Here is a 26,043-nt window from a genome sequence, read left to right as displayed (position 1 = left end):
AGAACAGAAAGGATGGCATCTGGGTGCCAGGATGCACTGAAGCTCAGAGATGGGTGTTGTGGATGCTTAGAAGGGCAGCTGGGGAGGCTGCTGTGCAGGAATCAGCTACTTTACACAGCTCTGCACATGGGTCCCAGATGTGCCTATGACCCCTAAGCGGGGCACACGAGAGAGGGCATCAGTTCTGCTGGTATCCAGGACTGAGAAGGGGGAGGCAGCCACGCCAGAGGCCTGGAGGGCAGACGGGCAACAGGATGCTGGGGCATGGTGAGGGAAGCAATGGCTAGAAACGGCTGGGTGGTGGGGCAGGGAAGACTCCTGTGGGAGAGAGGCAGGGCCTGAAGTAGAGTCGGAGGCTGAGAGGCCCCTGATGGGAGCCACAGCCCTCCCAGCCAGAAGCAGGCATAGCTGCCACACCTGTCATCCTCAGAGCATGCAGACCTGCTCACCTTTCTCTTCTGAGCAGGAGAGAGAACGTCTGAGAACCAACAGTCTTCAGCCAGCCACGGCCCCCCTCTGGGGCAGCTGAGGAGCAGACAGACGTCAGGGCCGAGCTGTGTCTCACCGGAGGCATGGGAGGGGGCATGGAGGGTGCAGGGAGTTCTGGGCAGCCCGGAGGGCATGTGGGCAGCTTGCTCACCCTCACAAAGGGGCCACTGTCTGGTCAAACGCAGAGCTCCGTGTGTGTGTGTGTGTGCACGCGTGTGTGCAGGGCAGACTGGGAAGAGCAGCTGAGGGGATCCCCGCCTCTGCGCTGCACCACACTCAATGGCTGGGTGTGCATTACCATGCCCAATCCGCAGACAAAGAGAGATAAAACGGCAACTTAGTCAAAGTCAGGTAGCTAGTGAGGGCTGGACTCAGGTTTGCTAGCAAATGCAAGCTCCGTGTGCCACACTTCGAGGGGGCGGGGCCCCTGGGAGTAAAGGGCACCTTGATTTCTGGCGACACAGAGCCAAGTGCAAGGAGAAAGGTCGAGTGGTGACCAGGCCCCAGAAGCAGCTGTGTGCCCGGCACACAGTCTCACGCACAGGGGGCATGACTGTATTGTTGCGAGGCGGAGGCCACTGACAGTGATCTCTCATGGGCTGGAGAAACTGGGTCAAAGGCAGAGCCAGGAGGCCCTGCAGAAGAGGAGGAGGGAAGGAGGGAAGGAGGGAGCACGCGTCTGGTTTCTATTCTGTGACCATGAGCAGAGGTGTAATTGGCATTTGGGAGAGCTGTTCGGGCTGAGTTCAATCTGTAACAAGTCTTCTTCAATTTCCTCTCCTCAGATGCTGCACAGGCTTCTGAGATTGCTCTGCTTGATGCTAATGAGAAGACACATATCCCTCATTCCCAAGGACCAGCCTCAGCTCCGCTGGGCCCGGGCGCAGGAAGGACACACTGCGCGGGGTTGGGGCTGTGAGCTGGGGACCTGAGGCAAGCGGCCTACGCTGGTCACCTGAGCTCTCTGCTAAACCTGCTGAAGGCAGGGGACGCACCCCATCACCACCCTCCCTGTTGCTGAGACACTGAGGACAACAGCCTTGCCACCATTAGCGTGTCACCTGCCATGCGCCAGGGCTGCGCTCTGTTTCACCCACAAGATCCTCACCACATCCTACGAGGTTGGCCTTATTGGCCTCATGTAACAGGTGGAGACACTGAGACTCAGGAAACAAAAGCCCAGCACACTGGGGGTACGGGGAGCAGCGGGGGTTTGGCCCATGTTTGTTTAATGCCCAAGTGCACACCCCTTCCACCACGTCTGCTCCTCCCTAGAGTAAAGTAACACTCTGGAGTCTGTGCACAGGCACGGAGCTGCAGGGAGGCTGTGCTCGGAGGGTAGGCGTGTCCCTCCTGTGAACACTTACCATCTCTGAATAGTCCAGATCGGTGGCGGGTGGGCCACCACCTCTTGAGCTTGGCATGAGCATTGGGGGAACTTGCTACCTTCAGGTAGGAGGTCTTCCCAGCACCAGTGGGGCTGAACTGTGTGCCTTTAGGTGATTCCCTTCCTTACTCCGTGCCTCAGTTTCTTTTTCTGTAACGTCATCTAATTTCCCAGGACCTTTCCTTTTCTGTTTCTTTATAGACAAATCACTGGCGCCCTTGCCAGTGGCTCAGTGGATAGAGTGTCGGCCTGGTGTATGGACCTCCTCAGTTCGATTCCCAGTTAGGGCACATAGGTGAAGTGACCATCTGCTTCTCTTCCTCTTCCTCTCCCTCAGCCAGTGGCTCATTTGGTTCCAGCATCCACCCTCGGTGCTGAGGATGGCTTGGTTGGTCTGAGCATCAGCCTCGGGTGCTAAAAATAGCTCAGATTTGACCATCGGCCCCAGATAGGGGGTTGCCAGGTGGATCCCAGTTAGAGTGCATGTGGGAGTCTATCTCACTATCTCCCCTCCTCTCACTGAAAGAAAGAAAGAAAGAAAGAAAGAAAGAAAGAAAGAAAGAAAGAAAGAGAGAGAGAGAGAGAGAGAGAGAGAGGAAGGAAGGAAGGAAGGAAGGAAGGAAGGAAGGAAGGAAGGAAGGAAGGAAGGAAGGAAGGAGGGAGGGAGGGAAGGAGGGAAGGAAGGAAGGAGGGAGGGAGGGAGGGAGGGAGGGAGGGAAGGAAGGAAGGAAGGAGGGAAGGAAGGAAGGAAGGAGGGAAGGAAGGAAGGAAGGAAGGAAGGAAGGAAGGAAGGAAGGAAGGAAGGAAGGAAGGAAGATCATTGAAGCAGAGGGGAGGGAGCTTAGGTCTGGGAAGATTAGGCACTTTACTGCATCCTCACAGAGTGCACAGAAGAGCCCAGATAGGGCATAACACTGGCCCAACATCACACAGCTGGGAAGAGAGAGGAGGAGACAGGGCAGAGCCGGCATTCGAACCCAGGTGTGTGTGACTCCAGTATGAGGATGGTCTGTGCCAGCAATGTTCTCCCAAGGTGAGTGGTCAGGGAGTGCCAGGTTGGCGACTCCTGTCCCACATTACCTCCATCTGGAGCCACAGACGCCCAGCTGCAGGGCAGGCCAGCACCCTTACGGCCTGTCCTTGCCAGCTGCTGGGCAGCAGAGGAGGAATGAGCACAGGCCACACACCCACCTGCTTGATGCACTGCAGTCGGTCATTGGTCTGCTGGATGTGCCTGTCCATAGAATTCATTCTGGCCGTTTCGCTGGGTTCTACCCGAGAGCCATGAACGTTGTCCAGCCTGTGGAGAGAGAAGACAGTGGGGTCACTGGGGTTGTGCCAGGCCTGCCAGCCTTACAGCCACCCTCCAATCCCAAGACTGGCCCCAGTGGCTCCCAGCAGCTTCCTGGGCCCTCTGTGAGCCATGGCAGCCTCTGCCCCAGGCAGCCCTGCACTGACAGGAGGAACTGTGGTCTCAGCTGCCCAGCCAGCCCTTCCCCATGCTTGGCTCTGCGGAGCCCCCTCAGGACTGAGGGCAGGCGGTGCTTCCTGAGAGTTCTGTGGTGACTACTGTGAGCACTGGGCAGGCAGGTCACCATGGGATGTGGAATTGGATGCTCAGACACACACATTTCTATGCACATGTGTATTCCTGGTTCAGGGCTTAGCCCACTCATTGTGGCTGTGTGTGTGTGCATGAGTGTGCACAGTGTAAGTGCAGCAATCCTGTCATGGGTGTCATGTGCCTCCTCAAATCCCCTATGCTTTTAGAGATCTTCACACTTTACAAACGACTCTCAATTCCAATTTCCCCCTTTGCCCACCTGGAAAAGAAGGAGGGAAGCAATTAGAGCCACCTCCGTTTTCCAGATAAGGAAATAGGCTCCCAGAGAGAAAGGCAGTTACTTAGGGAACCAGTGTCAGAGCCCAGCCAGGAACTCGTGCTCTGACTGCCAGCCCATGGCTCAGTGGTCTGGGTACATGGACTTTCTGGTCACCAGGGTCACTCTTCCTGAAAGGGCGGTGAGCTCAGGAACATTAACGTGAGTGCCACTTCCTCCCAGGATGCGAAACAAAGGGAGAGGAAGTTCCCTCGGATCCAGAAAGACCTTGGAGACTCCAGGCCTCCAGGGAGGCCATAGCGGTGAAGGCAGAGATGGAGAAAGAGAGGCGGAGAATGTTCAGGTCTAATGTACCCACTGCTCAGAGATCCAGGTCCTTGGGCCAAGTCAGTCTGCTCACTGCTGTGTGGGCTTGCCTCCCCAAAACCCATGTGCATTTCAGACTACAGACACAGGGGTCAGACACAGGGAACTGAACAGAGGCTATGGCCCAGGCTTCTCTGCCATCCTGGGACACTGTCCCCCACCCCTTGCCCCATCCCTGAAGGTTCCTCATCTATAGCCATGTGAAGGCCCCATTTACTGGGCACTTTCTATATTCTGGGCCCCTGGATTCTCTCCTTTAGTCCTCATGCTCACTCTGTAAGATGAGAGTTGTCTCCACTTTACAGAAGAGAAAACAGGTCCTGAGACCTGCCAAGTCCCCCCCGGCTACCAGGGACTTGGACTATGTCCCTATGTCCTGGACTAGGTACTTGGACTATGTCCCTATGTCCTGGACAACTCTGCCCCTGGCATGAACTCTGCCCCTCCAGAACGCCTGCCCCGGACTCGGGAAGGAGGCTCTGGTCCTCCTCCACGAAGCTCTGACTACACAGCTCCTGCAGAGCCCTCCGTATTGTTCCAGTTGGGCTTGAAAAGGCAACTTATTTGCATGGTTCAAAATCGAGAAAGCCCACAAGGGGATCCCGAGACGTGCTGGCCCAACCCCAAGCCTCCAGGTGTCCTCCCTGGGAGAACCAGTCATCTTCGAGGCATTCATCTTAGACAGGCAAATATCTAAGTGTACTGTCCTCTGCTACCCCTTTAAAAAAACAAAGGCATTGTATACATGCTATCTGAACCTTGATTTTTCCCCCTTAATAACACCTCAAAGTTTACTCCACATCAAGACATCAAGAGCCTTTTCATTTTGTAACGGCTGCACAGTATTCCAAAGTACACATCTGTACACATCATCTGCCCTACCAGGTGCTGCTCTAAGGCCCGAGGCCCTAGACGAGGCCTCTGCTCAAGGGGCCCACACTCTGGCCTGAGAAATAAAGCCAGAAGCCATCTCCACATGTCATTATTGCAAACAGTGTTGCAGAATCACCTTGTAGATTGGCCACATCATCCCGGTGTGAATCTAGAGCACATGCTCTTAGAGGTGGCGTCACTGAGTCACTTGGGCATTCTACTTCCTGGGTTCACTTTATCTTGGAGCTCTCCAGCAAAGGGGTTGGAATGGGGGTAGTGCCCATATTTATTTCTTCTACCCTTAACTCATCAACCATCCCTCCACTCACCCCACTTATTACATAGTTATACACCCAGATATCCAAACTCTCCATCCATATCCAGCTAAATGACTGTCTGTCCGACCATCCACACATTCATCCAAACCTCTTTAGTCTTCGCTTGCCTATCCATGCACGCTTCCAACTGACCAGCAAATGCTTCTCACCATCGGCATTGTGCTGGTCCTATGCTAGATCTATGAGGCATTCAAAGATTAAAATGAAAACATCTTCTCATGTTCAAGAAACTCCTGGTCTAAGTGCATCCACTCCAGGTCACCTTCTAGGTAACTACTTGTTGAGCTCCTCCTGTGAGTTAGGTGCTGGTCCTGCACTGGGGACAGATACTATACCCTCTCTCACTTTACAGACTGGGACACTGAGGCCTAGAGGTTAGAGTAGTAACTAGCTCTGGGAACCTGGTTTTTCCATCACAGCCTAAACTCCTGTACAGGTACTGGGCAGGTGCGAGGGGTCCCTGCTGGAGGCTTCTTCGATGCTGTAAACATGTGTTGGGGAAGAAGGAAGTGGGGAGGGTGTCCTCCAAGCAGGGGCTGAGTTTACATGCACAGGGACCTTGGTGGTATACCAGGCAGCACATGGCACACAGTCCCAAACGTGGGCATGGGCAAACACTGGCTGCTAAGGTCCCAATTAAATAGTGCAGTTTCCACAGCCAGCTGAAGGGAACCATTAAACAAAAGCCAAGCTCAGTTCCACAGGAAGTATAAAGAAACCAAGGTGTAGGCGGGCCTCAATCCCCTGTCCTCAGGCCGTAGCCAACCAGGACAAAGGACTGCAGTGACCCACGTGGCCAGCAGGGTGCACTGTTGATGAACCTAAGTGCCCAAAGGGACTCAGAACAGGCTTCTCTGGCTTTCCAGGACTTGGGTTCCCTGTTTGTAGAGCAGAATGGTGAGGGGGAGGCTCTATCTCTATAGAGGAACTTTTCCCAGGATGGGCATGGCATTTTGTCTGGGGCCACAGACCTAGTGGGGCCTTGATAAAATACCTGTTAAATGAAAAACAGGTGTTTCTGGAGCCTGGGGGCACTCGGCCCATCCAGGGGAGCCCCTAGCAGGCGTCAGAGTCCAGACCACCCAGCCAGTCACTCTGGGCCCAGAAGCAGCAGGGCAACAGGCTCCACTTTAGGAGGCAAACAGAAGAAGGAGGGAGGGGACAGGGCTGTCCAAGTCCAGTCAGTCTCCATGCCAGCGCATGGAAACCCTATCTGGAAGCCAGTGGCCAGACCGAGTTGGCTTCTAAATTCATAAAGATTCTCAGATCCCCTGGTTAAGGTCTTATACCAGCCGAACAGTTCGGATGGTCTTAGTTGGGGAAGCCCAAGGCCCATGGTAGTTTCCAAGGCGACACAGCCTGTCCAGGCTGGGTCCAGGCCCCAGATGCTTCCCCCAGGCTAGGGCTCCATGTTATAGGAACCAAGAAATGAGCAGACGGGCGGGTCTGGAACACTTGTGAGATCCAGAGAGCGCATGGCAGCTGGCAGGGGAGATATCACAGGTCATAACTGCATGTCATGTGTTTTTATAATAAAAGAGCAAAATGTCTGGCTGATTAAGGAGGCACTCACAGGTGAAGTGACATTTTCGAACTGCTGAGATCAATGGAAAATGAGGCTTATTAAGATCAGGAATGGAGGGGGCTGGCAGCTCTGCCCCTGCAGAAGAGGGGTCTGGAACTGGAAGGCTCAGGGTCCAGGCATGGAGAGAGAAGGGGTAGGTGAAAGCAGGACATGAGAGGGAGCTCACTGGGGGCGGTCTGGGGCCTCCCGTTTGTCCTGCACCTGCTCTGTGCAGGCACTGGCCCGTCCTGTGCACTGCTGATTCACTTAGTCCTAAAAGGCTCAGAGATGTGGCACGACTTGCCCAGAGTCATACAGCTGGGAGGGTGGTAGGCTGAGAGTCAAACTTTCTGCCTTTCTGTTTAAATGTTGTTTTTCCCACTCCACCATGCCTGGAGACTCCTGGGGTAAAAGTTCCCACTCATGGGTGTTACTGGGCCCAGATCTGATGTTCCCTTGGTTCCACCCAAAACTGTCCGAAGACAGCCACTTTCTCCCAAGGCCACAGGGCTTCCTGCACACTGGCTGGCACAGCGAAATGACCAGTGTTCAGTGGCCAGCAGAGGTCGCCCTCCACCGCGGGAGTGTGGCTGGGCCACCACCGCCTCCCTCAGTCTGGATTCTTATAAACCTTTACAAGTAGCTACAAATCCTCCATGGCTGCAGCTCCAGTGCCCACCGCTGCATCCCCTCCCCACTGTAGACTGCCATGGGCCTGACCCCGGGTGCACCCACCCCCCAGCCCTTCCACCACCTGTCTTCTTCTAAATGGCGAGTGGGCTAAAACAGTCAAGCCCTATCTCCTCTGGCCCCTGGCTGTCTCCTGGCCGAAGCAGACTGGAGCCTACAGGAGATGCAAAGCTCGTCAGCTTGGGGGCCTGGAGGTGACCCTGCTCTGCCACCTTTCCCAGGCCTCAGTTTCCCCATCTGTAAAATGAAGGCTAGCCAGCCTTTGGCATCCCTTCAAACTCCAACTGCTTAGTACTTTTGTGTCAGGACCTCCAGCTGTCTGAAAACTCCACCGTAACAAGTGCAGACTGCTTGGCTCTTGACCAGCAAAGCAAGCCCGTCCCAAGGCAGGCCGGGAGAGTCCTGGAGAACCACTGTTCCCAGGGAGCCCACCGCCGCAGACGCTGTCCCTTTCTCAGCTACATGCTTGTCTCTGCCCCTGTGCTCAGCTTGGCTTCACTGTACATATGCAAGTTTTCTGATGGATGATGACCTCTGGGTTGGCCAGTCTTCCCAACTCTCGCTGAGGTCTTAGAGGGTCCAGCTTCCATTGCACACCCCTCAGCACCCAGCCTAGTGCTGGCCGGGCCTCCCTCAGCACAGCCAGGCACAAGAGACATGCTCCGGAAGAGCTCACTGCTGTCACACGCACGGGGCTGCTCAGAGAGTGGGGGCTGAGAGCCGAGAGGATGCCTGGGGACCACCTGGTCCTGTGCCTTCAGGAGGCAGGTGCTGCGAGGGGAAGGACAGAGGGAGGCGGGGGCTGAGTGGGGCTGGAACCCATCTGGCTGCTCTAGGTCAGGCCCCCTCTTGTCTCAGGGCTCTCTGGAAGCATGTCTTGGTCTGAAGTTGGGGGAAGGCACACGGCCCTTGGCAGGCTCCACCCAGGACCTGGGACGTGCAGTGCTCTTTGCTGGCCCCTGGAAATGTGGATGGAGCCCTGGAGGTGGCTCCCCAGGATGGTGGGCCAACATCAGCTGTGCTAACACCAGCGTGTTTTATTTTTCACCTTTGAGGCCAAAGAAGTTGACCAGTCTACTTAGCACACGTGCACGTGGGGCCGAGGTCTGGCCCACCTGTGTGCACAATCACGTCTGTGTACCCCTTTGCATACCTAAGGCTAGATACATGCACACACTCAAGTGTTAGCACAGATGCACTTGAGCACACACATCTCATGACAGCTTGCACAGGCAAGTGGCAGGGTCCCCAGGGGAGCCATGTGAGCAGTGGTGTGCAGAGACGATTCCGTCACCCTGCACATCTGCAGCTCAGGTCCCCAGGGCAAGCGGGGTTGGCAGTGGGGGTGGAGAGCCCAAACCCATCTCCTGCAGGGCAGACGCTGCTGTGCTCCGGCGAGCTTGGGGCGTGCCCACTGCTCAGCCTGGTGGGAGATGGCAGGGATCCAGGGTACTTATCCCGGCCAGACCCTCTGCCAGCCCTCAGACTCTGAGAAAGGCAGGGGTCATGCACCCTGGGGTCAGCAGTGACCTGCCCATCTTGCAGGTGACAGCATCAGTCCAGGTCCTCCCCTGCTTGACCTCCATCTTCCACCACTTCCAGTCGCATCCTGTGTCCTCCATGTGCTGCTGCTCCCCGTCTCCTGGACTGTGCTCTGAACATCGCACCTCCCTGTCTTTGCCTCTTCCCCTCAGCCCAACGTGCCTGGCCCCTTTCCCCACCTAACCTGCTTCTACTGTCACCCTCTTTGTTGGTTTCCTACAGCAGAACCACGCACTTAACTCTTAAATGTCCCCAGTGTCCCTGTCACACACCCCATCTTGTCGGTACTAGAAAGTGATGCATCTTTCTGTCCATTTTCCCAATCAGGTGGGATGTCATCTGGTTATGAATTCCCAGAGCCTAGCCCAGGTCTGGTGCCCAGCAGGTGCTCCGCAGTGTTCAGTAGATGGGTGGACAAACGGGTGGAGGGACAGCCACTGCGATCCAGAACAGCAAGAGCTGATAGCCAATGACCCAGCACTAATCAGAGGGTCCTGGGACTGGGAGAGACCCCAACAACCCAGTCCAGGGTTCTCACAGAGTGATGCGGGTATCATCAGGGAGGGAAGAGTGACTTCAGGTGTCCATGGGCAAACCTTTTCGATAGTCATAGTGAAGGGTTTGGACTAGAACAATGATCACTGTTGAATTTGTGGATATTATTTAGAATAAGGTTAAATGAGGGAGTGATGGCAGACCTCAGTGGGTTAAACAACCAATTTAAACAGTATACACATGATGAAAGTGACTGAGATTGGGGAAGCCCTGCTGTAGTCCAGGGTCCTCCTCATCTTAAAGGTGAAGAAACAGACACTCAGAGGTGCAGGAGCTGCCTGTGGTCACACGCACGTGACTTCCACTCTCAGCCCTCGGTAGATGGCATGCTGGCCGGAGTCAGAGGAAGAGGGTGGTGGTGAAGCAAAGACAGGCAGAGCAAAGTGAGTTTGTGCCCCATCCCAGGGAAGCGAGGAAAGGGCCAAGGGACAGGAAATGAGAAAGGGAGCACGCAGCAGCTGCGGCAGTTAGTGGGACCAGTGCTTCCCACTCTTGGCTGGGTAGCCGGAGCAGGCTCATGGGCCGGCGTGAGGCCCTGAGTGGGGTGAGGCTCCTGGGTAGAGCGTGAGCCCCGAGTCAAACCTTCCTGGCTGGTCGAGGCTGTAAGAAGCTGGTTTGTCTCCTTGAGTCCGTGTCAACTATCAAACAGGAAGGTGCCTCCCCTCACCGTCCCATGGGACTGAGGAGCTACGTGCCATCTCTTAGGGGGCTGTGTTCTGAAAAGGGCAATTCTGATTTGGACGCCAGCTCTTCCAAACCCGGTTCCTGCCGCCTCAACTCGGGAAGCACCTGAGCCAAGATTGGATGAGGTTCCACAACGCCTGGCCTGAGCTCAGACACTCCGGCTTGTCACTTGGGGCTCCTGGAAGGGTAGACCCCTTCTCTACATGACCCAATCGCCCAGCACCCACCCTCGTCTACAGAAACACCCAATGTCAGTGGTGGTCATTGGGATAACACAGTGTACCCTTGGTGCTTAAGTGTGGGGTTTCCGGAGGGCCACCTCTGACAGCCTGTTCTGCGACATGGAAGGTAAACCAGAGGGAGGACAACTACGGAGAACACGTGTCAGTGTTGCCCCTGACGGAGGTGCCAGCCCGCTGGTCAGACCCAGGCTGGGCTGGGAACCCAGCTGCACTGGGCGTGCCTCATCCCTCTGGGCACACGAGGCCTTGGCAGGAGCAGGGCACACCCGTGGGGCCAAGCCCTCCTGCCAGCCTCTGGGTGGCAACTCCAAGCCCCTGACCTCAGAGCAAACTTCCTTTGGTAGCTCCTCTCCCCAAAAGGTGAAGGAGGGCCAGATGCAGCCCTGGACAAGGTCCTGCACTCATGGCAGCCCTGGGGAGGTCATCAAACTGTAGTGTCATCCCCAAGGCTCTGCCCCTGCTCTTTGTTTCCTGAGGGTGGAAAGGCAGATGACACAACTACTGAACCTGGATGTGCCAGCCACCTACACGAGGTTATTCATATCCCTCACTTCAAGCCTCAGAATTCTATGGTGATGTTCCAATTACTATTACCAAACCCAGGTTCAGCGGGGTCCAATGACATGCTCAAGGTCACACTACTGACAAGTGGCAGGGACGGCACCGAAACTTTGGTCTGACCACGAAGCCCATGATGCGGTTTCTTTTTCCTTTTTTTTTTTTTTTTTTTGTATTTTTCTGAAGTTAGAAGTGGGGAGGTAGTCAGACAGACTTCCGTATGTGTCTGACTGGGATCCACCCGGCATGCCCACCAGGAGGCGATGCTCTGTCCATCTGGGGCGTCGCTCTGTTGCAGCTGCAGCCATTCTAGTGCCTGAGGTGGAGGCCACGGAGCCATCCTCAGCGCCCAGGCCACCTTTGCTCCAATGGAGCCTTGGCTGTGGGAGGAGAAGGGAGAGACAGAGAAAAAGTAGAGGGGGAGGAGTGGAGAAGCAGATAGGCGCTTCCCCTGTGTGCCCTGGCCAAGAATTGAACCTGGGACTTCCACACGCTGGGTTGACACTCTACTACTGAGCCAACCGGCCAGGGCCAAAGCCCATGATGTTTTTATGCAGCATGCTCTCCATGGGAATGTGGCAGGCCTTCTTCAACTAGAAGCTTTGTTCCCCGGCCCTTACTGCCCTGTATGTGTGGACAGTGATGCATTGCTGTGCAGTGCTAAGGGTGGTGCAGGGGTGGGGAGTCATAGTCCTGCCTGCTGCTGGGCCCAGGACGCGAGCCTTCTGCAGGACAGCAGTGCTCATGCAGTGGCCCTGACCTGGCTTCATCTCTGACAAGGGCTTGGAGGCCATGAAGTGGGAAAGAGGGAGGCTGAGAACAATTTCCTGAGGCCCCTTGGAGGGCAGGGGTGGAATGAGGCTGGAGATGGAGCCAGGCCCCTTAACTGCCAGCTGGGGCCCTCCAGAAGGTGGTGAATACCCTGCAGATGTTCTTACAGCTCTGGCTCTAGGGACAAAGGGGTATTCCTCACTGCCCCCACCCCCAACCCCAGTTCCTCAAGCCTCCAAATCTACCCACCTGGCATTCGCAGGGAGATGCAGACAGGTGCAGGGCCGAAGGCCTGCCAGAGAGAGCCAGACAGAGCTAGATGAGCCCTTAAGGACCAGTTGACACAGGGATGGTAGGACTATGGTGCTCAGGACATCAACCCCACCTCTTGCAACCATGGCAGGCATGGCTAACCAGTTACCACACTCTTCCCACCGAGTCCAGGCATGCCTTGCCCATCCTCCACACACACCCCTGCCCAGCCATTCTTCATCACCTGATATAGACACAGGAGAAGAAAACTTCTGGGCAGCCCATCTTTGAAAGGGGAGTTACAGAGGCCAGAGAAGGGGAGGCTTAGCCTAAGTTCACAGCCAGTTAAGGCGCGGGCAGAGGTCTGCATGCAGACCTGATTCCTGAGTGTGTGCTCGTTCCCCTAACTGTGACTCAGAGCCAGGTTCCTCCTGAGGAGAGCGCCCCAGCTGGCCCCTCCGATGAGTCAGCCGTGCTGCAACAACTTCATGCCGCAGCCGCACAGCAGCTTGCAGACAGGTGAGTACGATCCTGTTTTGCAGACAAGAAAACTGAGGCTCAGAGTGGATGCTTTCTTCCCAGTCACACTGGGAAGTTTAGCTGATCTAGGACAGCAACTGTTTGTCCTGAGTCTGGGCTTTAATTTTTACTAACAGGATGTGCCTTCTCCTTAGTTACTTGTTACAAACTGTCAGATTTCTTTTTAATTTCTCAAGAAATAAAAAAAAATAGAGAAACCAAAAACCCAGAAAGTAGACATTTACTTGAGCTAAAAGTGGGAGATGAAAAAGAAGTCCTCATGGTTTACCTCTAGAGAGGACCTGTCCAGGCCTGGTCACAGATGTGAGGACACAGAGGCCCAGGGAAAGGCTGGGGAGGAGAGAGACCAGAGCCTTGAAGGTTGCACTGTGGGTCAGAGGTGAGGGGTCAAGGCCCACACCCTGGCTGCCCTGAACTTCTTGGCTCCCTCTGCCCCTCAGTGCATCTGGGCACCCACTGCAGATGCCAGCCCAGGCCAGGCGTGCGGCCACAGACAGCTAAGACACAGAGGGCCTGCCCTGCCAACCCCCCGGCAGACTGGAGTGGAGGGGGGCGGGGGCAGGACGGGGTGACTGCGGCAGGCTGTGCACACCTGACAGGAGCAGGGCTCTGCTCCCACCGGAGAACCTCTACAGTTTCCCTCTCAGAAGTCCGGTGCGGTCCCTATGGCTCTGTGCGGAGACTCTCATCATCTCGGCTGGGTTGAGGCTGGCTGACCTCACACATCACCCCTCCTCCATCTCTCCAGGAGGTCCTCTGTGTGGGAAGGGGGCACTCACTGTGTTTGGCACCCCCTCCTGCCTATCATCTACGAGACTGAGGAGCTACATGCCATCTCTTAGGGGACAGTGTTCTGGTCTGTACTTGGGGGGTCTCTGGGTGTGAGGCTACTTGGGGACTGGGCCACCCCCACCCCAGGCTGGAAATTAGGTCTGGGCTGGAACCCTCCAGGGACAAGTTGGGCACTCCACAGGCAACCTGAAAGGGCCATCTGCAGAGACAAAAATCCACACTAGGAGCTCTAAGCCACATGTTGACTTGATGCTCTAACTGCACAAGGTGCTCTACAGTTTACAAAGCACTGGTGTCATAACCTCACTGGAGCCTTTATCACCTTATTTTACATGGGCAGTATTGCTTAGTGGTTAATGACACCAAGCTGCCTGGGTTCAAATTCTGACTCTGCCACTTGCTAGCTTCTATGACTTGGGACAAAATGCTGTCCTCTGCATGCCTCAGGCTCTGCATCTGTACACCAGAAGCAATAATAATAGTGCCTACTTCACAGGCTGCTGTGCTCCATAAGCAAGGTAGTGAACAGGAAGTGCTCGTTGGTGCGACCCAGGACCCACATGGGCCTCATCATCTCTGCCATGGGCAGGAGGAAACCGGGCAGAGGGAGGGAGTTAAAAGCGACTACCTAGACACTAACATCTTCAACCTTTTTTTTAACACTGCAACAACATCTTAGGCAGAAGATCAATTTACACAACAGTGAAAGGGCCACCTCTGAGGGAGGGGTGGAAATGAGTCTGCCTGCTCCACTCGCCAGCACACGGTGTCTGTGGGAGCCTGTCACGGGTTCCACCCCAGGCCTCAGAGGTTGTGGGAGGCTGAGGCAGGGGCTGTGTACCCACCAGCCAGAATGCCAGGTTGAGGGTTGGAGAGGGTTGTCCTGGTGGCAAAGGCCTGTTGTGGAAAGTTCTGGAAGGAAGGAAGGCCAGGGTCGGAGCTTGGGATATGTGAGCTGAGTGCTGCTGTCCATGCAGGTGGGCAGTGTCACTGACGGAGGCAAGGAGACCAGAGGGGAACCACTGCTGCTATGGGCAAGCGGAGGGTGAAGGCCGGGACCCCTGGAAGAGGCTGCCTGACGTCAGATCCTCCCTGAACCAAGGATTCTCTGCTCAGGTCTGTTGAGGGAAAACTGCAGGTTCTACTCGCCTGGAGATCACTGACACGCCCTCACCTGTGAAGGCCTTAAAGCAGGGGTCCCCAAACTTTTTACACAGGGGGCCAGTTCACTGTCCCTCAGACCGTTGGAGGGCCGGACTATAAAAAAACTATGAACAAATCCCTATGCACACCGTACATATCTTATTTTAAAGTAAAAAAACAAAACGGGAACAAATACAGTATTTAAAATAAAGAACAAGTAAATTTAAACAAACTGATCAGTATTTCAATGGGAACTATGCTCCTCTCACTGACCACCAATGAAAGTGGTGCCCCTTCTGGAAGTGTGGCGGGGGCCGGAAAATGGCCTCAGGGGGCTGCATGCGGCCTGCAGGCTGTAGTTTGGGGATCCCTGCCTTAAAGGATCTGGTTTTTTCCAAAGTTATTGGATCACAAAACACTTTTTTCATTAAACACTTTTTTTTTTGTATTTTTCTGAAGTGAGAAGTGGGGAGGCAGAGAGACAGACTCCTGCATGCACCCCACCGAGATCCACCCAGCATGCCCACCAGGGGGCGATGCTCTGCCCATCTGGGGCGTCGCTCTACTGCAACCGGAGCCATTCTAGCGCCTGAGGCGGAGGCCATGGAGCCATCCTCAGTGCCTGGGCCAACTTTGCTCCAACGGAGCCTTGGCTGCAAGAGGGGAAGAGAGAGACGGAGAGGAAGGAGAGGGGGAGGGGTGGAGAAGCAGATGGGTGCCTCTCCTGTGTGCCCTGGCCGGGAATCGAACCTGGGACATCCACATGCTGGGCTGACGCTCTTCCACTGAGCCAAGTGGCCAAGGCTACCAAACACATTTAAAATCCCATAGAGCTAGTTTTCCTGGAACTCACTGAGAAATTCAGACTTAAGGGAAGTGGCTACAGGGTGGTGAGAGAGAGGCCGAGGAAGCCAGGCTGCGAGGAGGTTGCCTGCAGGGCCAGAAACTGAAGTGTCTTCAGGAAGAGAAGCCACAGGGCACCCTCCCCTCGCTTATGTCTGGAACCCTTTCCCACCAGGATCGGGGCTCTGGACTCTGAGCCCATTATCATGCCAGCTTCACAAAGCCACAGCCATCTGCATGTACCCTAACAAGCTGTGCGAGGGCACCCTTGGCTCTGTGCCCTCAGCAAGGCTGGCTTAGGCGACTTGCTGTGAGGGCACGAACCAGAGCTGGAAGGTCAAACGAGCTGTCTGAGGCACAGACTAGGTTGGCTGGGGAGACTGGCCCCTTCCCTGCCCCACCCAAGCCATGAACTCCAAAGGGAGGACAGGCCAGCCACAGGACCCATGGGTTACAGGCCAAGGTGGTCCTGCCAAGGTGGCCCAGACAGCCAGAGTTCTCTCTGACGCTGTGGGGATGGGTAGCCTCACAAATCTCAGCCTAACAATGAGAACAATACAGATACCATCAAGTGTCTACTGTGTGCCAGGCGGCACCTTTGGCATTTTATGTGAACTATCTTTATAACAATATAGCTAAAGGTGGAGTGATTAGTACCATCTACAAATGGGAAAGCCAAGACTGAAATGATTAAGGAACTTGCTCAAGATCAGATGATGGCAAAGCGGGCTTTGAATCCATGTCTGCGAGACTTCAATTCCAGCAACCCCCTCCCAAACCAAGCTACCTGCACACTGTCCTGGGCTGGTCTCCTGAGAGCGCTCGCTCCACACCAGGCCCTTTCACACACATCATCTCCCACCAACCCAGGGCCTCAGCAAGTGGGCATCAGTTCTCAGACTTTCCAGGTGAGGAAAGTGAGGCCCTCAGAGATACGTAACTTGCCTGAGGTCACACAGTGGAGCAGTAGGGTTGCCTGGATTGGAACCTGGATTAGAGTCACTTCAAAGGCCCACCCGGCCAGATGCAGGACTAGAACAGGTAGCGGGCAGGGACTTCCGCCAGGCCCAGGACACTTGGCCCCTCGGCTCTTTGGCCTGGATGAAATGGGAGCTGGGTGAGGTGACTCCTGAGGCATTTTCTAGCTGTGATGCTCTGGCAGGAGGCTGGGGGGAAAAAGGGTTAAACTGAACAAATAAGATGGCAGCCCTGACTTCCAGAAGCCTCAAATCCAGGTGACAGCTGTTCCAACTCACCTGTTGGCAATGCCCATCATGGGCGCTAGCCCAGGGCTGGGCTGGGGGCATCCCCACAGACTTTCTGTAGGAGGCGGGGTGGAATCGGGCTGTGGCCAGGAGGCTTGGCCCCCAGGGACAGTGTGGCTGGGCAGAGGGCCGAGACGTGGGAATGGCTGGGACGGGGCAGGGAAGGCCAGTCTTACTTCGGAAATGAAACCACACGCCCAGTGCCCTCTTGACCAGGCCTGGCCAGTCAGCCTGGCAGGGTGGCATTAGGGCCTTTCTTAAGGGGGAAGGCATTGAAACGAGGCAGAATGCAAGCAATTCATCTGCTTTTTAATTAACTCGCCCTGCTGCCTTCAGTGATTCCCTGCTTACGCTCATTCTTCTGAAAATTCCAAAGTGCTATTTCTGACCTGTGATTTACTACTACCGTACATCTCCATAAGCAGTGTTTTAGCTTAAGTGGCAGTTGCATATTAATTACAAAGTTAATTATGTGCTGTGTAATCATGCTGTAATTCATTAGTTTACTCTACATTCTGAGAGCCTCATGCTAATAACAGGATCTGACGGAGAGTTTCAGGAATCACCGAGAAATGTCCACTGATTCTGGAACGAGGCTGAAAAGGGCTGCAGAGCCCATCAAGACACTTGCTTGGGGCCCATCTGCTTGACTGAGGCCAGGGCTTTGTGCCCCTTGGCTGTCCCTGGGTGCTGGAGCCATGCTGCGGGCACTCTAGCCGGCACACGGCCTGGAGAGTGAGCTGCTTCCAAACCCTGGTCTGCTGAGGACAGTGGAAAACCCAGCTGGGTCTTGTTTTTCCCCCACGGAAGTGCAAGGACAGGAACAGAATTTGTTTAAAATTACTTACGGAACACAGAATCAGTTCTAGGTGAAAAATAACTGCTCAGATCACTGAAGTGGCCCTGGGAACACTGGCTGTTGGGGCAGACTGGGAAGGGGCCTCAGGAAAACAGGTCTGAGGCAGTTGTTCAGACGAGGAGACCCAGGCCCTGAGCAGGTGGGGGGTGGGGAGGATGTGTGAGGGGCGTGTATGGGATTTGGATTAAAGTCTCTTTACAACCTTGTCCTTCTCTACTGTGTTCCCCAAAGCATCCAGGGATCTGAAAGTGGACACTGGCTACGTTTCTCTCTCCCTTCTTCCCTGTTTTGTTTCATCTCCTAACAAAGTGACCCAAGGGGTATCTTCACGTCACTCCTTAGTCAATCTCAAAACCCCACGGAGGCCTAGCCAGCTGGTCTTTGAGCCGGGGTAAAGCTCCCGCCTCCTCGCAGGACACCCAGTGACGAGTGAGAAGGAAATGTGGCCCCCAGACCTTGCCCACACCCTAACTGCTCAGGGGATTTTTTTCTAGAACTATTTCTTCCCAGGCTCTGCATTGTCAGCCAGGGAAGAATCCCCCATGCTCCTCTAATGGCATTTAAAAGTCAATGTGAGGACCAGAAGACAGGTTTGCTGCAACCACCGCCCCCCACTCCTCTCTCTCTGCAAATCTGTGGATCAGATTTCAAGCCATGGCTGTGTGAGGGGATATAAAGGCTGTGACCTACCCCGGGCAGAGCGATCTGGTAGTTGAGACCCTCTGCTTTCCAAATATAAACCTCCTTGTTTTATTTCTGCTGACAGCTGAACAACAACAACAAAAAAATGTGGAAGTCCTTCCCCTCTGGCTCTAGTCAACAAGAGGAGAGAAGAACTCAGAGCCCCAGCTGGCATGGGAGGGAGACAAATAAGAAAAAAACAAAACGTCCTTGTGCGACAGCAGAATGTTTAAAAAAGAGGTGAAAAGCACAGGTTGGGGTAGATCTCACTTTCTGTAATCTCAGCAGGCGCAGGGAGGAGGCAGGACGCCGTGGACGCACAGCTTCGGGGAGTCACTTTGGGAGGGGACTCATTTTGGGGCGGGGTATGGGGAGAGGGGTTGATTCTTAACAGCCAAAGTGCTGTGGCTTCCTTTCATGGGAACACTTTGGTTTCCCTGGCAACAGAGAAGTCCAGCCTCCAAAGTTCTGCTTGGAAACCAAGGCCTGGCCTGGGATGCTCCCAACAATGACCCAAAGCCAGGGCTTCCCCGGTGGGAGAGGCGCAAACATGTCGGCTCTGCAAAAACCTGGGCCCTGGTCCTCGACCCCCTCCCCCTGCACTTCTGCAAGCAACTCCTCATCCCTAGTTCACCATTTTCCAGGGCTTCATGGCTGAGCAGGTAAACATGCCAGAAGGCAGCCTGCGTTGGACGCGCCCAGGGACCCTGAGGGTGCAGGAGAGGCGCTGCTGCGGGCAGTCGATAGACGCGCAAGGCCAGGCCTCGTCCGCACGTTTCTGCCTCCTGTGGCCCGCACGGGGGCGCTGTGTCGGATGAGAGCAGGTTTGAATTTCTGAAGTCACCTTCCTCCACCAAGGCTGGCTCCAGAGGCGCCATGTGGATTTTAGAGCCCATCTTTCCAGAGAGAAATGTTTAACCGCGTGACTTGGAGAAGTTGCCTCCTGCGCATCAGGTGTGGGAGGGAGTGCAACAGAGAATGGCGGAGGCGAAGCGGGGCCCAGCGATGGCGTCTGCAGAGCACTTATCTGGCTGCTAGGCACTGTGCTAAGTGCTCCACAGACTTTATCTCATTTAACTTGCTCTCCAGTTGCCAGCGGCAGCAGGTACAATTATCCCTTGTAGGAAACGGAGGGGTTAAGTGACCTGCTCAAGGCCACCCAGTCAGTGAATAGCAGAGCTGGGTGTTATGCCTGCCAGTCGCAGAGCCCTGTTCTCAGGAGAGGGGCTTAGAAGGAGTGACAGAGGCAGGAAGACAAGAGCTGGACTGGAAAGTGGTCTACTTCCTGGTGGCAAAAGGGAGACAGAGGTTCCTGGGATTTTCCCCTCCATAGAGCACTCCCGCCCCATCTAAACACTCCCCGGGAAGGCAGGCTTCAGAGCGGAGCCACCGGGAGGCTCCCAACCAGCGGCCCACTTTCAGGCAGACAGAGCACTGGCTGGCATATCCCGAGGGCCCAATATTGCATCCTTATGAGCTTTATTTCCTTTAAAGCCCAGAGCAGCTCCACAAAGCAGGTAGTTATAGTCCATTTTATAGACGAACGACCGCGGGCTCCATAGTGTGTCCCAGTTCACACAGCTAGCAAGAGGCAGAGCTGGGTTTCAGACCCTGGTCTATGCCAAAATCTAGGTATAGTCTTAATAACGATAACGTGATTGTGATGCTAGCAATGACGGCCAAAGATTCCTAAGCCCTTACATGGGTGCCTGTACTGTTTCAAGTACTCTATGCATATTCGCTTATTTTAGTCTTTCAACCATTCTATGAAGTACATGCTATAATTAGCTTCACTTCATGGATGGGGAAACTGAGGCACAGAGCTCTGTAAGCAACATGGCCAATGGCATACAGCTAGTAAACTGTAAGGTCAAGGTTTGGACCCAGCCAGCCAGGCACCTGAATTCATCCTTATAACCTGTATGATGAGCTGTTTCTTAACCACTGGGACATTCTGCCTCCAGCCTTGAGTCTTTCATTCTGGATGGTTCTGGGGTTTTCTAAGGCCAGGGAGCAGTTGGGTGCCCAGGTTTTTCTCTTCCTTGAGCTCAGAAAGAGCCCTGGGGAGCTCCTTCTCCCTCCCTGGAGAACATCAGGTAGGCCTCAGACTGTATTTCTGTGGGTGTGGGTTATGAGTGTGCCAAGGTGCACGCTTCAGGTCTATGCTGCATGCAGAGTATGTGTGCGGCTGATTTATAATCCTTAGAGAAAACAGAATTGCAAATCTCACCCACAAATCTTCCCTATCGAGGTCCTTGTGACAGGCAGACATGCTGTGAATTCCCAAGAACAGGCAGGCCTCCACCAGCCTCGGCTCCCTCAAGCCCCTGGCTCCTGGACTGAGCCCTGGGGACCAGGCCACCATGGCTCTGCTGTGGTCCTCTGGTAGCCAGCAGTTTGGCCACCTCAGCACTGGGAGTGGCCACTGACTTAGGAGGCCCAGTCTTGTCCATCAGAAAGTCTGGCTCCTAAGTGACCTGGCTCTGGGGAAGTCTCATGTGGCATAGGTGACCTGTCCTTCCTCGGCGGGTTCCATTGCACTGCCAGTCCTCATACTTTGTTTCTTGCTATTTGGACAGGGGGTGCAGGACCCACTGGCACCTATAGAACTGAGCAGGAGGACACTGGTAAAACATCTACAGAACACACATGGTGTACCTCGTCTATTTAGGCGTCCCCAAACTACGGCCCGCGGGCCGCAATGCGGCCCCCTGGGGCCATTTATCCAGCCCCCACTGCACTTCTGGAAGGGGCATCTCTTTCATTGGTGGTCAGTGAGAGGACCACTGTATTTGGCAGCCCTCCAATGGTCTGAGGGACAGTGAACTGGCCCCCTGTGTAAAAAGTTTGGAGACCCCTGAATTCATTGCATGTGATCAGCACATCAATGCCCAGAAGCAAGGTTCAGAGAGATGATGCGGCTTGGGCCCTGGATCTGAATATGGATAGCCTAATTCCAGAACTCGAGCTGGAATCACTCCACCCTCAAACCCTCAAACCCCACTGAGCACCCTTTGGCCCTGTCCCTGACACACACGCGCGCACACACAAGTGCGCACGCACACGCACTGGAAGGGCCCAGGTTGGGGCCGCCGCATTGGGTTCTACCCCATCCCAATTCCCAGAGCTGTGAACGTGGGAGATGCTTCCGGCCCCTGCAGACCTGGAACCAGAGCTGCCACACTCCAAGTCTGGTTCACACTGTCCTCACCAAGCCCAGCCCTGGGGCACTGTGACGGCAGAGCAGGAAAGGGACATAGGTTCTTTCCCCCAACGCTTACCTGGAGAGCCTGCCTGAGCGACCCGTGTGTTGGCTGTAACACCACCCTCCAGGAGATGGCACCCCGCACCCAGGTGCTCTTGGATGTGGGTGACAGCCCAGTCAACTTTTTGCTGCCCCCTTCCTTCAGGTGGGAGGATAGGCGAGCAGGGAAGAAGGGGGCTGACCCTGGGCGGTGGTCGGCTCCAGTCCTGGCTCTGCCCTAACGTGCTCTGGGACCCGGGCCGGCCCACTGCCCTGCCTGAGTTTTGTCTTGTCTTTCTGAAGAGTGGACTGAGCTTGCCTGCAAGATCACTGAGAGGATCAAATTAAATGAGCACCACAGATCCCTCATTCCCTCTGAGAGGTGTGCCCATGCACACACACATGTGCACACATGCACACACAATGCATGTACACACAATGCATGTACACACACACACATGCACACACAATGCATGTACACACAATGCATGTACACACACACACACACATGCACACATGGAGCTGGGGTGGCATCGGGTCACAGGAATCCCCATCAAGGCCCCAGGAGCACTCGGCATCGGGCTGCCTCCCGAGAGGTGTCTCTCAGGCCTGGCATCAGGGTAAGTCTTGGTTCCTCCTCCTCCAGCTCAGACTCCCTCATCCCCAAACCTATAATCACTGGCAGAGAAAATGACAGCCTGCCCAGCAGCCACCCTTGCTGATGGGCGAGGAGCCGGGCGGTGGCTGGAAGGCAGGCCTGGGACACAGAGCTGCCGGGTCAGGGAAGGTCAAGGCGGGGGCAGATGCCATGGGGCCAGTGGGCTTTGGGGTGGGTGGACGATGAATGAGAGGGAAGCAGGGAGGGGCAGGCATGAGGACCAGGGCTGAGCTGAGGCTGGCCCTCTGCAGGACAAGGCTCAGAGAGGGTCAGCAAGGGGTCACGACCCTGGAACCAGAAGCACAGGGCCAGACACTAGAGCAGGCTAGTCTGGCCCCTGGAGAAAGCAACGCCAGCACTGCCCTCAGTGTGGGTTTGGGAAGCTGCCAACACACTGATTCCAGGGAGGCCAGGGCAGAGCCTGGTACTCTGCATTTTAGAAAAGCCCATGGGATGCAGGTGGCTGCTTGGGAACCCTGGATTTCCTCTCCCCCAGGAAGGTGCTGGGGCTTCTCCTGCCTGTGCTGCCGACCTTCAGCACCCACCTCCCTTTGGCAGGAGGGCAAAGCCATGGTAGTACCACGGACACTCTGACCACACCAGCCAAGCTCAGCTGCTCACCACCTGTCTCCTCGGAGCGCATGATCCACTGGGGGCGGGGGACTGCGGGGCTGTCGAGGCCCAGTCGGTGCTTCTCCTGGTCCTCCCCACCAAGACTAGCCAACGAGGAGCTAAACCTGTCCTCAAGCTTACTGGGCTCTCCACCCAGGGCCACATGCATGTTCGTCCCGTCTCACTGGGGGTACTGAAGGCTTGGCTTCCTGGCAAAGGGACACGTTGCCCCAGGCCCTGCTGCCCTGACTCTCTGTGGCCTTGGACAAGTCACATGCACTTTCTTGACCTGGGTTTCCTCATCTGAAACAGGAAATAAGAGGAACCTGGTTGTGGTGATGTGCAGGCAAGGAGGGAGGGGCATTCAGGTTGGGGGGAGGTACATTCAGGGTGGAGGGAGGTACATTCAGGGTAGAGGGAGGGACATTCAGGGTGGAAGGAGGGGCATTCAGGGTGGGGGAGGGGCATTCAGGGTGGAGGGAGGAGCATTCAGGATGGAGGGAGGGGCATTCAGGGTGGGGGAGGAGCATTCAGGGTGGAGGGAGGGGCATTCAGGATGGAGGGAGGAGCATTCAGGGTGGAGGGAGGGGCATTCAGGGTGGAGGGAGGAGCATTCAGGGTGGAGGGAGGGGAATTCAGGGTGGAGGGAGGAGCATTCAGGGTGGAGGGAGGGGCATTCAGGGTGGGGGAGGGGCATTCAGGGTGGAGGGAGGGGCATTCAGGGTGGAGGGAGGGGCATTCAGGGTGGAGGGAGGGGCATTCAGGGTGGACTAAGGGCTTCAGTAGGAGTTGGGGTGAGAGTAGCTGCACATGTACCCAGAAGGTTGGGATTGAGGCTGTGTTTGGAGTTGGGTTTATGGTCAAGGTTGAACCTGTAGTTAGGGACAGTGTTGGGTTTCTCTGGCACTGTCTAAAAGCAGTCTTCTGCGGGCATTGAACATGCTTCAGGAGGGACCCCTGGCAGCTGTCCCAATGTCTCTGGATGACATGGAGGGACCACGCAGCAGGTGGATGACCGGCTCTGGTCAGGAGCCAAGGGCATCTGCCTAAGGCCTCTGCAGGCACAGGCTATGCTGGGCATGGCTCCTTTCTGGTATCCCCACAGCCACTGGCACACCTGTTGTCCTGTTTGATATATGGAGACCCAACCTCTTTTCAGAGGGTTCAGCTGGAGGCCAGGGTCACCAGGATGACCTTCATTCCGCAGGAGTGCTGGGACAGGCACGGCCTTGCACTCTCAGCATTTCCTTAAGCTGTGCCAGTGAAGACCTAGGGCCGATTTCTGTGGGAAACCTTATACTTTCTTCTCCTGGTCCCCAGTCTTCCCTCTTCACCTTCCCTTTTGATCTCAAGGAGGGCATGGGGCACAGGTCTGCCTTCATCCTTGGCGCCCCTCCAGGAAGGGGACAGATGGACTGGCAGTTGGACAGGTGGACAAGGAGCCAGTCAGTGGAAGTTGGGGCTTGCCTGCTTCTCTCTGCCCAGAGATGGTGACCTGAAGCTAGGGGCCAATGCAAGGGCAGGTGGCATGAGTGGCAAGTGCTCCAGAGGCGTGTATGCTCAGCGTGCCTGCTTACACGCTGCCCGGTCCCCACTTGCCACGGCCTCACCAGCCCCTCCCCTGCCCCCTCATGGGCCAGAGATGGCTGTCGCCATAGCAACCCTGCTCATTCAGTCCCGGATAATGAAGCCAATGTGTTTTTCATTTCCATGAGCTGGAGTGCAAGCGAAGCGGGGGAGGGGTCTTTCCCCTCTCGGCCCCTCCTTGGGAAGAAGAGCAGGCTGGAGACAGAGGGAGAGTGGGGTCTGACCAGTGAAATCACACACACCAGTGGAAAAGGGTGTGAGACCCGGAGCCACCAAGCTCTTGGCTCACCACAGACATGTGGCTGGACAATGCCAGCTAGAACGGCCAATACTCAGACCAGGAAAGGTGGCTTACAGCCAGGCTAAGCGGGGTCTCGTATCAAACTGTGTGACCTCAGGTTAGTGACTTCACCTCTCTGATCTCATATCAGTACAAGCAAGTTCATCAAGCATTTACTGGGTCCCTTCTGAGTGTCTGGCCTCTGGGTCTCCCAGAGACCCAGAGGAGACCCTGACAGAGCCGCCCCTGTTTTCCAGAAGCCTACAGGTTACCAGGAGGAGTTTGTACTGGGCACATTTCTCTAAAGCTATAAAAATGATCCCAGGAACTTTTACCTCTTGCTGCCTATCTTTGTGTTACTATTGGAAGGTTTGCATGAACGTGCCTGGCGCACACAGTAGGTGCTTTATAAGTGCTAGCCTCCCTTCTTTCTTTCATCCTGGGTGTCTCGCCTGAAGCACAGAGAAAGCAATTGTTTCGGAAGTTCTCATGTGTAAGGTCAGCAGTCACAGCTGCCCTGAAGTCTGTCTTTCCTCCCTGTGTCTGGATAGAGACTGACCATTTGGCTGCAGGTGGAACTGAGGCCTGAGGAGGGCTGGGTGGGGCAGAGGGCAGGGTGACAGAGGTGGTCCTTGGCCAGCCTATCTGTGGCAGGGATCATCTTTGGCCCAGATGGGGAAGAGCAAGGTTGTCTGGGAAATCCGCAGCCCAGAGTTGCCGCCATCACACCCCCTCCCCCAACCTTTCTCCAAGGGCAGGAAGCCAAAAGCACTCACGCAGAAAACCCTGGCCTGTCTCCCCCCCCAATAATTCAATCACCTTGGAGGCCAGTGGCCCTCTCTCAGGCTGGGCTGACAGATGAGAAGGAGAGGGAGAGGAGGCCTGCAGGGGGCGGGGGTGGGAGACCAGGAAGCCGACATGGAAAAATCAGAGCAGGGCTTGAAAAATGAAGAAATAAACCTGCCAGGAGGGAGACAGCCTCAATACGTCCTCCATAAAGCTGTCTTAGGGCCACTGAGGACATCGGCAGGTGGAGGAGGACGGAGATGGCTTCTCCTGGACCCCTGCCGCCCCCGCCCGGCTGGGCACCAGTCCCTGCACGGTGAAGGGTCAGAGCGGAGGGGCGGGGAGGGCTTGTGGGCGGGGCGGGCAGGACCGTGGGAGGTGCAACTACACGGAGAACGTGCGGTAACAGGGGCCTCTTGTCCAGACGTCTCACTGGCACCTGCACACAGTAGGCACTCAAAGTGGAAGTGGCCAATGAGAAGATGCATCACTGTGTCAGCGGCCGCCAGTGAGTAGGGTCTCTGCAGCAGGCTGCCTGGACACGAGGACTCGGACAGAGCCTTTTCACCCACTGACCATTTCCTGAAGGGAAGGCAGGCCA

At 55.5% G+C, this 26,043-nt stretch overlaps 1 protein-coding gene across 9 annotated transcripts in view; it reads right to left on the bottom strand.

The window, feature by feature from the left end:
• Positions 1 to 26,043, bottom strand: part of ZMIZ1 (zinc finger MIZ-type containing 1) — a 244,863-nt gene that overhangs the window by 109,056 nt on the left and 109,764 nt on the right. For all 9 annotated transcript variants that reach the window (XM_066243553.1, XM_066243544.1, XM_066243545.1 and 6 more), the window contains one exon: positions 3,068 to 3,176. In XM_066243553.1, coding sequence (XP_066099650.1) covers positions 3,068 to 3,127 — 60 coding nt within the window. In that variant the 5' untranslated portion in view covers positions 3,128 to 3,176. The remainder of the gene's footprint in view (positions 1 to 3,067; positions 3,177 to 26,043) is intronic.

The sequence above is a fragment of the Saccopteryx bilineata genome, chromosome 9, assembly GCF_036850765.1.
Source record: "Saccopteryx bilineata isolate mSacBil1 chromosome 9, mSacBil1_pri_phased_curated, whole genome shotgun sequence".
In the NCBI taxonomy this organism is placed as follows: domain Eukaryota; kingdom Metazoa; phylum Chordata; class Mammalia; order Chiroptera; family Emballonuridae; genus Saccopteryx; species Saccopteryx bilineata.
The sequence above is the reverse complement of the archived record's forward strand: the minus strand, read 5'-3'. Positions and strand labels throughout refer to the sequence as shown.